Source organism: Callorhinus ursinus, unplaced genomic scaffold (assembly GCF_003265705.2).
Source record: "Callorhinus ursinus isolate GAN/ISIS: 27379988/994484 unplaced genomic scaffold, GSC_fseal_2.0 scaffold5, whole genome shotgun sequence".
Classification (NCBI taxonomy): Eukaryota; Metazoa; Chordata; class Mammalia; order Carnivora; family Otariidae; genus Callorhinus; species Callorhinus ursinus.
The window spans coordinates 46,107,012-46,119,369 of NW_027397067.1; the positions used below are offsets into that span (position 1 = coordinate 46,107,012).

At 39.4% G+C, this 12,358-nt stretch overlaps 1 protein-coding gene across 7 annotated transcripts in view; it reads left to right on the plus strand.

The window, feature by feature from the left end:
• VPS13B (vacuolar protein sorting 13 homolog B) overlaps positions 1-12,358 on the plus strand; it is a 746,502-nt gene that overhangs the window by 680,965 nt on the left and 53,179 nt on the right. For all 7 annotated transcript variants that reach the window (XM_025870900.2, XM_073893015.1, XM_073893019.1 and 4 more), the window contains 4 exons: positions 1,600-1,755; positions 10,669-10,932; positions 11,861-11,944; positions 12,122-12,297. In XM_025870900.2, coding sequence (XP_025726685.1) covers positions 1,600-1,755; positions 10,669-10,932; positions 11,861-11,944; positions 12,122-12,297 — 680 coding nt within the window. The remainder of the gene's footprint in view (positions 1-1,599; positions 1,756-10,668; positions 10,933-11,860; positions 11,945-12,121; positions 12,298-12,358) is intronic.

Here is a 12,358-nt window from a genome sequence, read left to right on the forward strand (position 1 = left end):
CAAAAAACTGAAATGGTTCCAAACACCACTATTGTTTTTCTTTTTTTTCTCTGTAACTAATATTTAAAGATCAAAGATAACTCCGGTACTTTTATGTTGTGGAGTGTATATAAGACCAACTTTTCCTAAAGGTATTTGCTGTCCGGGATTTTTTTTCTTTTTTTCTTCTTTCTTTCTTTTCTTTTCTTTTCTTTTCTTTTCTTTTCTTTTCTTTCTTTCTTTCTTTTCTTCCCCCCTTGTTAGCTTTCTTTTCTAGAAGTATCTGAATGATAGCTTTCTGATTTCACAGGGTCACTGGCAGTTGAATGGATAAAGAACTGGAGTGGGCCCATATGAAAAGCAGGGAGATGAGTTAGGAGGTTTTGAAAAATTTTTTATTATGGTATTTTCAAATAAACAAACAAAAAACTCTCCCTTAACTTGCCACCAAAATCGTATTGTGATGACTAGTGACCTTGGGAAATGTTTTAATTTAGGCACTTTCTAAAGGCTCCTTCTAATGCTAAAGCTGAAAAATAATCTTTCCGTCAAGACTTTTATTATTACGACAGTTCCCATGTAAATTCTTAATGTATTTATTTTAAGGGCCTATTATGATAGTTCTTATACAATGTTTTTATAGTTTTATTCATTCTGTTAACTGGGAAAATGTTTCATATGAACGGCCTTTGTTCTTTTAAAAAATTATATATGATATGAAGGAGAATAGTGAGTTTGTATATTATATAAATGTTTTTCCTAAAATGTCAGTTTTATTTTCTTATGCTTAGTAATTGGATAGAACACTGTTTATTTTCATTTAAACATGTATCCTAAAGAAGCAGTAATTATGTTGTTTTGGAATACTTGTTCAGTTAAGCAGACTTTCTTCGCTGCATTTAGGAAGTAGGAGTGGAAATAGAAAATATTTGATGATCATGAAAGAAATATAAATATTACCACAAGTGGCAATACTGTTGTGAATAAATATGAATGTGAATCAGGAGACTCGTTTGGTAAACGTTACAATAAATACATGGCTAGCAAAAAATAGAACAAAGACATTTTTTCATATATTCAAAATGTTGAAGGTAGTTCTAATATGATATATGTGATCTCATAAAGAGAGTATATTGAATGAACTACATCCTCGAATTGCTATTTTGTTCCTTATCAAACGAAAAAAATAAGGAATGGCAACTTAGGGTCGAAAATAATGCCACAAATGAAATGTTGCTTTAATTACTGTTTAGCCATAAGCAGGAATAAACTGCCAGCCAAGACCAGTGTTCTTTGATCCCACATTTCAACCTTCTTGTCCTCCAGATGAATGAAATGGTCTTCTCTCAAATGTTCAACAGGCCTTTTACCATTTGATAGGACAGTTATTTTTAAGAAGGTTTAAAATGTGATCTGGAAAACCACATTGACTCTCTGCGGCATATTTGCTATTCTTAGCCTGGTTGAATAAGCTGGAAGTGGATGAATAATGCAGGTTAGAAAGAAAACAGATGCTAAATATTACAAGTAGGAAGGTTTTCCAGCAATGAAACTTTCATTTTAGGACTAGATGTTTGTTGGCACTTTTGGCATCATGACGATTATTGTCTTTCTCTCCAGCTGTTACACATCTGTATTGAAGGTTGGGGCAATTGGCGCTGGTCAGAGCCCTTCAGTGTGGACCATGCAGGGACGTTTATTAGAACTATTCAATACAAGGGTCGGACTGCTTCCCTCATCATCAAGGTTCGGCAACTCAGCGGCGTGCAAAAACAGGTGAGTTCCTTGTGTTCGTGACCCAGACAGCTCTTAATTCTTTCACAAAATTCATGGAAGCTGAACTGAAAGAAATGAAAATAATTAATAATTAAAAGACCCGCAGTGGTATGCCTTTGTGTGCCTACTGCTGCCCTGCACGTGAGCACTTCATACGTGCTTGTTGATGATCCTGAGGATGATGATGGCTTCAAACCCTTTGTCCCACATCTTTTACAAGAGCTGCTAACGAGCAGTAAAATTTACTGATTTTAGTTTCACCTCTTCTCCCTGTCACCACCTACCTTCTGGTAGAGGTGCTAATGAGCTGTGAAATAGCCAAAAGGCCTTTATTAAGAAGGAAAGAAGCCCCGGGTGTTGGGGACTCTGGATAATCCAACAGTGGGTAACCAGGAGTTGGTTCTCATATGCGTAAGAATAATCTTCGAGAAAGCGTTGTGATACCTCCCATGACAGAGTGAGCCTGGGTCTCCAGCAAGCTTTCTTTTCCTAGGAGTTAATATTAACTGCAGTAAAAATTCACTACAGTCTAACTCTTGGCATATAAAACCTCAGCTCTCAGCACATATTTTTACGTATTTTATAAAACTTCCTTTTGGCTGTTTTTGAAGTTCTAAGACTGCAAAGGGGAAAAAAGTATCTGACACTTTTTTTGTGTTCTTAAGATGTGAAAATGTGGTTTTTAAAAGATGTTTTTCAAGCATGGCACATATGACAAGAGTAGAATAAAAAAAGGAAGTATTAAAATCCGAAAACTGGCTTTACTGCACACATCATAACTGGATTTGTCATAAGAGTTTTAACATATACATCTGCATCTGGATTGTAACAGTCTATCCAGAGCTTATGTGAACTGCGGACATGATAGAAACAGCCCTCAGTCCCTGGAAAAGGAAAAGGGGAGCTTTTCTTATCAAGCAACATGGGCTAGTCCATTGCCATGTGCCAAGGGGCAGACCGGAAGCAAGTGGTGAGGTGAAGAGTAGAAACCTGTACCATATATCTTCATGGTCTGCTTCTGATCAGGGAGCTAGACTTCATGTTCTCATTATTGTGGGCAACAGAAGTGAAAAGAATATAGCAGAAGAATCTTCCCAATGAACTGACTATTCCTCGAGTATTTATTGATTGTCTGCGGTGGAACAGAGTGAAACAAAAGCCACTAACCCTGTGACACAGTCTCTGCTCTTAAATTGCAAATTTATATAAACCCAGCAGTGTGTACAACTGACCGTAAATGTGAAGGGAATTTAGAGGTTGCACTAAGAAGATATGACTCAAGTTGGGCTTTGGAAACATGTAGAATTTGGATTAAGAGAGGACATTCCAAGTAGGCAGTGTAACATAACAATAGGAATATGGGACAAATGGGTCTTACTAGGACTCATGATGGGGCCAGCCTAGCTAAGCGTGAGCTTTGAGCTACAAAGTCATAAGAACAAGATGTGTCACTGACTTTCAACTGCCCTCAGAACTGTCTTACTTGGATATGCTCTCAATAAATATCTGCCCAATTAATACATTCTGGTTTTCTGATTCTGTCACTCGTGGTCTTTCAAGAATGCCTGATCCACCTTCCCAGTCACCAGCATTCCTAAGAAATGGTCATTCAGCATCCATTTGAATACGCCAGTTGATAAGAGGCTCATTTCCTCATACGGCAGCCCTTTCCATAATTGGTTACTTCCAGCTCTAAATGAAGCTCTTTCCTAATTTTGAGCCCAAATCTCTCACCATTCGGCCAGTTTTTACCGTTCATCAGAACTTGTGAGATGTACGCAACAACTTACGGTGAGGACTAAGTTATCTCTCCTCTGTATTACAGCCCTTCAAAAACACAAGGGGAGCTAGGAGTTTCCGCTTAGCTTCCTTTTCCTTAGACCAGTGGTTCTCAAACTTGCATGTACATCAGCATCACCTAGAAGGCTTGTTAAAACATAGGTTACTGGGTCCCACCCTCAGAGTTCCAGATTCAGTAGGTCTTGGGTGTGACGTGAGAATTTGTATTTCTAACAAATTCTCAGGTGATACTGATGCTACTAATCCAGGGGTCACACTTTGACCACCATGGCTCTGGTCTGAACTTTCCCAGTTCATTCAGCTCTTTTGCATATGGTTGCTAGAACAGTTAACAATTAATGGAATGGCAGGGTCACTCCATGGAGAAATGGTTTTCATGGTATATCACTGGTGGTTAAGATCATAGCCACTCTGGCTGTGTATCCCCTTGCTAGCTGTGTGATCTTCTGGTTATTTAACCTCTTTGTGAATCAATTTCCTCATCTGTCAAATGGGGAGAGTACTAGTGCCTTTGTCACAAAGTTAGTGTGAGAATTAAATGCAGTTGTATATGCGAAGTGCTTAACAGTAGTGCCTGGCCCACTCACTGTCATAACTCAAACTATAGTTACAATAATGAAATATTCCCAGGCATGCATAACATTGGTTGGACTTTGTTGTGTTATGGTAGTGCCTTCTTCTAGGGGCGCCTGGGTGGCTCAGTCGGTTAAGCATCTGACTTTGGCTCAGGTCATGATCTTGGGGTCCTGAGATGGAGCCCCGCATCGGGTTCCCTGCTCCATGAGGCCCTGTTTTCTCCCCCTCCCTCTGCCCCTCTTCCCATTTGCGCATGCACGCACTCTCTCTCCTTCTCTCAACTAAATAAATAAAATCTTAAAAAAAAAAAACAGTAGTGCCTCCTTCTTGCATAGATATTATGTATCTTCAAGGAATAATATGAAATTTCAGGGATAAATTAATGTATAGTGTGTTCCTAAGCAGATACTACATATTGCAACAGTATACTGTTAAGTTAGAAAAGTTGGCCATGAAAAGTACCTTTTTTAAAAAATTCTCACAAAATGTTACTTACCTTCCCCCCCCCCCGATTATAAGAGATTTCCTGGCCCTAATATTTATTACCTAATATTTAGGCAAATTTCTTAACCTTTCTGTGTGTCATATTCCTTTTACAAAGGAAAGCACCTAGTAAGTATTAGTTCACTGTTGTTATTTTTATGTTAACTATTTTAAAATAGTTCTGAAAACACAGGAGTCTAAAGTAGAAAAGAAAATTACCCATATTTCTGCCATCCAAAGATAAATACTGTTACTACTTTGGTGTATTTTTTCTGCTCTTTTTTTTTTTTTTTCTATGCAGATATTTTTTAACCAACCTGAGATCTGGTCATAATTAGTTTTTCAACTTTTTTTTTTCACTTTATATGATGCTTATTTTCTCATGTTATCTACAATTCCTGAACTATCTTTTTAATGGTTGCATAATAATTTGCCATATGGTATGTTGAAACACATTTAGACATCCCCTTGTTGCTGTACTTTTTAGATAATTTCCAATTTGTTGCCATAATAAATCCTTAAATATCTGTGTGTATACATATGTATGTCCAAATGTCTATGTCCTTAAAATAATTTGCTATAAAATTTAATTACCTGTGCAAAGGATGTGAATGTTTTTGTGGTACTTGATACATCTTCCCAGACTAAAAACATGTACTTTATTCTTTAACCAAAATTCATTGTTTTGTGTCACCAGATCCTGTTAGGGCTACATTAATCCTTTAAATAACTAAATATATATATTTGTCCCAACCATCTGCTGACTCTCTTGAGTTTTTCAAACTATTAGCATTTCTTAAAAATCTTAATGAAGAGAGGGGTTCAAATCAGACTAACAAAAAATTTTCCGTACATTAGAAGTTTAAGGAATCCTTTTAATCATTCTCTCTGGTAATGTCAAATATTCAGATTTTAAGGCATCTGTTGACAAATTACATTTCAGGGTATCCAAACGTTATTTGGATGTTTAGTAATTATTTTCTGTAGGGAATCCCTCTCACTTTTCTCTGCTTGTATCCTATTGTAACAAATGATCTTATTAAAAAAAAAAAAAAAAAGTAGAATGTAAGCCAGACAGGAAGGGACTTTTCCGGGAATCAATAATGGAAGCATAAGCCACCCTCCCATTGCATTTACCTTTCTGAAAGAAGTACCATCTTCTTCCACGGGAACTCGCAAAATCCATTTTCCATTCCCATTGTCATGGAAGACACATACACACACACACACACACACGCACGCACACACAACTTATAACTTTGAGTTTGAACATTTATTGTCATAGCCAGATGAGATTGGGCTCTAAATTAGGGCCATTTTAAACATTCAGCTGAGCAGTGAAAAGTAGAACACAGAAACAGCAATTCATTTTAACCTAGGAAGAAGCAAATGGAAAATGGTTTGTACTGAACCCAAGTGATACTGAAAGGTCCAGCAGTCCACCAACTTCAAAACAATGGCTACATATATCAAAGTTGTGAAAAACCTTTCTAGTCTTTCAGTTGGATTTAATTTTTTTATTGTCAGGGTAGATTAACTAAAAGTCAGATTAGCTCCAGTAGGAGTACATCAGAGACACAGGATTTCCTCAATTAGCCAGGGTGGGAAGGAAGATAGGAATCAAGGTTTCAGAAGAGCTTTGTGGATTCCTGCCTCTCACATCTTGGCTTCTTTCCTTCTGCCCCACCTGGGCTGGGAAATTTGCAGTAAACCACAGCTGCCTAATTTCCAAGCCCCATTGGGGAGGTGAGTGTGTGCAGCTCGTTCCCTGATGTACCTTAACTGCACTAACACGGCCCCGGGTGACGGAGAATTGGCTGACGCACTCCTGAACAATGAGGTTGGGTTATTTGTACCCTGCCTTTCTTATACCTCTGCCATGTCCCCAACCGAATGAAAATGGGCCACATACAAAATTTCTCAGGAACTCTGTACATCATACAGCTACCCATGTACACACATTGACGTCCATGTTTCCCATCCCCTCACTGAGGAAAGCTTTACCACTCTAAAAACGTAAATGTACATATGTATGTATATTTGTATCTTTTATACATACACTTTTAATCAGGGTAAAGATATCATTTTCCAGTGCATCTGGTGCTCTGGAGTTATTCTTTAATATCGCTATTCTTCTTGGCACTGATCTAATAAGAGTTCTGAAACCTGCTAAGTAAAATCATATGTGGAAATCTTCAATACACATCTTTGTGGCTTTGGGGAAAGAGGAGAATTAGTGTGAAACCTGGAAATGTGTATTAAAGAGAAACCCTACATTAAAAAAAATTAAGTAGCTGTCTTCAACTGATAAATTAATCTTGAAATTCTAACCGTAATTTTCAAAATAAAGGCATTGTAAGTGTTGCCACTTTGAAGAAAAGCAGACATGGCTCTCACTGAATCCTGCGTGGGAGCAGCTATGAAGAACACCATTCCGAGGAGTAGCCATTTTGGATTTTCCTTCATCTAAGTAGCCTTCTCTCCCTGGCCACTTTTAAGGGTTTTCTTTTTATCAAATTTGAAAGCCTATTTAATAGGCTTTATAGTTGAAAATGAAACTATAAAAACCCACCAAGAGGATCTTTGTCTTTAGACAAAGTGAGTCCCAGATGGTTGCAGAAATTCTGTGGTTTCTGAGAGACAGCAGAATTCTCTCCTAAATTTCGTGGGGCCCAAAGGTTCTGAAGCAAGAGCAGTGTGTATACATTGCCAGGCCTGGGCGCATCAAGAGGAAGAACAGAATGAAATACTGCCTCAGAGCTTTCACGTGTTTACTTAAAGTTAGACGATGCTAAGGCCTCATAAGACTTAACCATGAGTGCCTATGTGCACTCCTAGCATGTGCTGAAGGAAAGCTTGCCTGCTAACTCAGGACTCATGGTTCAGTTGACTTCTGTGTTTGTTATTGAGAAAACATTGTTTTAAAAGATTATAATGGTCAGAGCGCCTACGAGTGATATAACAGTTAAGCACAGCTTGGTTTTAACAGATGTGCTCCTTCTAAAGAAAAGTCAAAGGAATAGATAGTTGGAAAATAAATGTTTAAGAAAATGCTAAACTTCAGGAGGGGAAGAATGAAGGGGGGGGAAATCGGAGGGGGAGAGGAACCATGAGAGACGATGGACTCTGAGAAACAAACTGAGGGTTCTAGAGGGGAGGGGGGTGGGGGGATGGGTCAGCCCGGTGATGGGTATTAAAGAGGGCACGTACCCCATGGAGCACTGGGTGTTATACGCTAACAGTGAATCATGGAACACTACATCAAAAACTAATGATGTAATGTATGGTGATTAACATAACAAAAAAAATTTTTTTAAATGCTAAACTTCACTGTTCAGCTAATGTACTGAAACAATAATGACATTTAATTTTTGGTCTATCAATGTAGCAGGTTTATAATGAACTAAATAATAGTTCATTCATAAATAATCATATTTATTTGTATAAATAATAGTTGACTTATAGTGATGTTTACAAAGTACTCTTAATCACATATGAAAATGTATCCAGGGGCGCCTGGGTGGCTCAGTCATTGGGCATCTGCCTTCGGCTCAGGTCATGATCCCAGGATCCTGGGATCAAGCCCCGCATCGGGCTCCCTGCTCGACGGGAAGCCTGCTTCTCCCTCTCCCACTCCCCTTGCTTGTGTTCTCTCTCTCGCTGTGTCTCTGTCAAATAAATAAAAATCTTTAAAAGAAAATGCATTCATTTGGGTGTTTTGAATTTGAAGTAACAAAATAGGCTTTTTAATCTTCACAGTAAGCTAATGAGGTATAGATGCTATTATTGTTCCTATTTTTACATTTATTATCTCATGTAATAAGAAGGAAGAAGGCAGGTTAGGTGTTGGTTAATTAAGCCACTCAGTGCTATATCTGCTTCTCTGCTAGCCTCTTAGATTTACCTTTTTTGTCTCAAGATGGCCACAAAAGCTACATGTCCACATATATATCCTCTCATAACATCTTCCATGACAGACAAGAAGCAGGGCTTTCTCTTCTCAAATTGTCTCCCTTATCAAGGAGTAAAATCTTTAGCCTTTTAGCAGTCTTCCCTTTTCATATTCTTAGCCAAACAGTGCCCCGTGTTCACCCCTCAAGTAATCATTGGCAAAAGGAGAATGGAATTACAAGGATTAGTTTGTGCCAATTATGACACAGACTCTGGGGGCCATGGAGGTATCCACATGCCCTGAGTACTTTGCTGCGTTTTGAGACCTGAACCAAATCAGGGTTACTAATAACCAGGGAGAAGGAGGGACCACCTCTTTGGAATAGAACCAGTGGCATCTGCCACATTTACATTATGATGGGCAGTGTTTATTCTCTTTTTTATAGTTTCTGGGTTTTCTTAATTAGTAGGTATTAATATTATGAAAGACAGACCTTCAGAGTGATTATCAACACAGACTCTGGGCCAGAGAGTCTGGGTAACATCAGGCAAGTTATCCAACATCCCCGTGCCTCTGTTTTTCCCTTGTTAAGATGACGAGTCCTAGTAGCACCTATTTTATATGGTTGCTGTGAGAATGAAAGAGTGAATTGGTAAAAATGCTTTGTAATAGGTGTGTGTGTACGCTCATGCCTCTACGTGTCTATGTATGTACATATGTATGCAGAGAAAGAGCGGGAGAGATCTATTTTAAATTACTTTAAACACAGTCGTGAAGGCTGAAACCCGGAAGAGCTTACATGTAGTTCCAGCCTGAAAGCCGGTAGGCTAAAGACCCAAGAAAAGCTGATTTTTTTTTCGTCCATGTCCAAAGGCCAGGGAAGACCAATGTCTCAGTTCAGTCAGGCAGGAGTCCCTCTTACACAGGCTCTTTGTTCTATTCAGATCTTTAGTTGACAGGATGAGGCCCACCCACATTAGGGGAGGGCCCGCTGCTTTACTCAGTTTACCAATTCAAATATTAACCTCACCCAGAAGCAGCTTCACAGACACACCCCGAATAATGCTTGACCAAGTATCTGTGCAGCCCGTGGCCCATACAGGTCGACACATAAAATTAACCATCACATGCTTAGACCTTTAAGTAAACCACATATATATGGGTGTGTGTTTGTGTGTGTGTGTGTGTGTGTGTGTGTGTGATTACAATTTTTATAATCTGGAGAAAAATATTATAAATAAGAATATCCAGTATGTGGAAGTCCTGTGTTTTCCAGTCATGGTGAATATTTGTATTACAGAAGGATTCACTGCATAGGAATAAATTTTGCATTATCTTTTCAATTTCAACCAATTTAAGAGATATTTCTTAATGCCTACTGTGAACTGTACTCTTAGCTGGATGAAAAATTGGGTGATCCATGAGTTTTTGGATCATTCTGTGTGTTTTACAAAGCCACATGCTTCTACTCTATGAGAAAGCCTGAATAAAATAAACAATAATTAGGCAAAAGTTGTTTGTGTTATCAGTTTATAAAGTGATCTCTTATTGCATAAGACTGCCAAGATACCCTTGGAAACCAGCCTTGGAAATAGATAAATCGCCAGTTGGCCTCTCAGCCACCAGAGCTGAAGTCTTGTGCTCAGCCCCCGTCCTTTGTGACTGCCACATATGTGACATCACTGACTACCACCTCCTGGTGGGTCTCTTCTCAGGGCTTCAGCTTCCCCTAGTTTACCTCCATACTCCTTGGCCCCTTCTTCCCAGGCCCCTTCCCTGGCTCTTTGCCCTGAGTGGGCCCCTAAACTGTTGGTCAGTTGCTGGTTTAAGCCTCCAGCTCTTTTCCAAGTCAGCTGTTTTCTGTCTGTGCACATTTGCAAGGCTTTCATTCCATAGGTCTGCTATCTCCAGCCCCCCCTCGCTCTCAAGCACCCACCCAGGCTGCGGACCCTGCATGTGCCTGTCCTTTGACTGCCATAAACTCAGCATGACCAAAGCAAAGTCCCTCCCGCCTCCCAAGCCTTTCTTCCTGTGTGCTCGAAATAGGCTCGTGGCTTCATGTTCTTTCCATTAAAACCAACATAGTCGATTCTTTCTGAACAATTAACGTGTTACCAGTTCATGAAATCTGAATGGATGAACCTTTGTTTATTATCTTTTAGATTATCATCTGTGGAAGACAGATCATCTGTAGTTACTTGTCTCAAAGCATAGAACTAAGAGTCGTTCAGCATTACATTGGTCAAGATGGACAAGCTGTGATTCGAGAACATTTTGACTGCCTCACAGCCAAACAGAAATTGCCTTCATACATACTAGAAAACAGTGAACTGACAGAGTTGTGTGTGAAGGCCAAAGGAGATGAAGATTGGTCAAGAGATGTGTGCTTGGACTCAAAGTCCCCTGAGTATAGCATTGTCATTCAGGTATGAAAAGTAGGACAGTCTGGAATACAGCAGTTTTAAAATTAAAAATTTCTCCTTGTGCTCTTTATTCAGTACAGCGCTTTAATTAAAAAATGACCTGTACAAAAGAGGGAGATCTGAAATAAGATAAAAAAAACTTTGAATATTGCTTCTCAAACAGTTTCCTCCCATCCCACAACAATACAGCTGTTGTATCAGTTCCATTAGTTTTTAGAGCCAAGATGCTACCCCTTTCAGGTGGAGGCAAGTTATATCTTGAGAAAAATCCTGATGCTCCAGGGCTTAGGGTGGGGGTACAGGGAAAAGGGGAGGGGAGGGTGTGTCCTGCCCACTTGAGAATCTTTGCAACTGTCTGTTCCTTTTTTGTCTCTTCCTCCCATTCCACCATCATCACTTTCCTTGCCATGAGAGACAAATCCTCCCCTCTCTTCTCCCACCCAGTCTTGTATTAGTCTCTCCTCATACAAATGCCTTTGTCTTTAAGCGTTGGCCTTGGGGCGCCTGAGTGGCTTAGACGGTTGGGCATCTGCCTTCGGCTCGGCTCATGATCTCCAGGTCCTGGGATCAGGCCCCACGTCGGCGTCCCTGCTCAGCAGGGAGTCTCCTTCTCCCTCTCCCTCTGCCTCTCCCCATTGCTCCTGCTCTCTCTCTCTCTCTCTGTCTCTCTCTCTCTCTGTATCTCTCTGTCTCAAATGAATAAGTTAAAAAATTCTTAAGAAAACAAAAAAGAAAGCATTGGCCTCATTGACTCACTGCACATTCAGTTTATGCCATAATGAAGTCTGGTTTTGCTTATTCTCTGTTTTTAATGGCTTTTTTCTATAACTTTAAACTTTTTAATCCTCCACCCTGACATATCTGCGCCTCATTTTGATTAATTAGTAAACTGTTCAGTATTTAATGGAAGCCTTTTGTACCTCATGTGCAGGTGCCATCTTCAAACAGCTCCATTTTTTATGTCTGGTGCACAGTTTTGACATTAGAACCCAACTCTCAAGTGCAACAACGAATGGTGAGTGATTTCCAACCCTAAAATATGGTATATGACTCTGACCTTTCCTGTTCTGAAATAAATTAAGGTCAGAGTGACCCAGGGAAGAGATTTACTGCAAGTTCGTTTCAGCATCAAACAGCTGGGGTACTGCAACAAAGCAAACATGGAAGTTTTTCTGTCCTTTTATTTTTATAGATTGTGTTCAGCCCTCTCTTTATCATGAGGAGTCATCTTCCAGACCCCATTATCATACATTTGGAGAAAAGGAGTCTGGGATTGAGTGAAACACAAATTATTCCAGGAAAAGGACAGGAAAAACCACTGCAAAACATAGAACCTGACCTTGTGCATCACCTAACATTTCAAGCAAGGTACTGGAAGAGTCCCTCCGTTTTCCTAGGAGAGATTCAGAAGAAAAGCAACTTTATACTA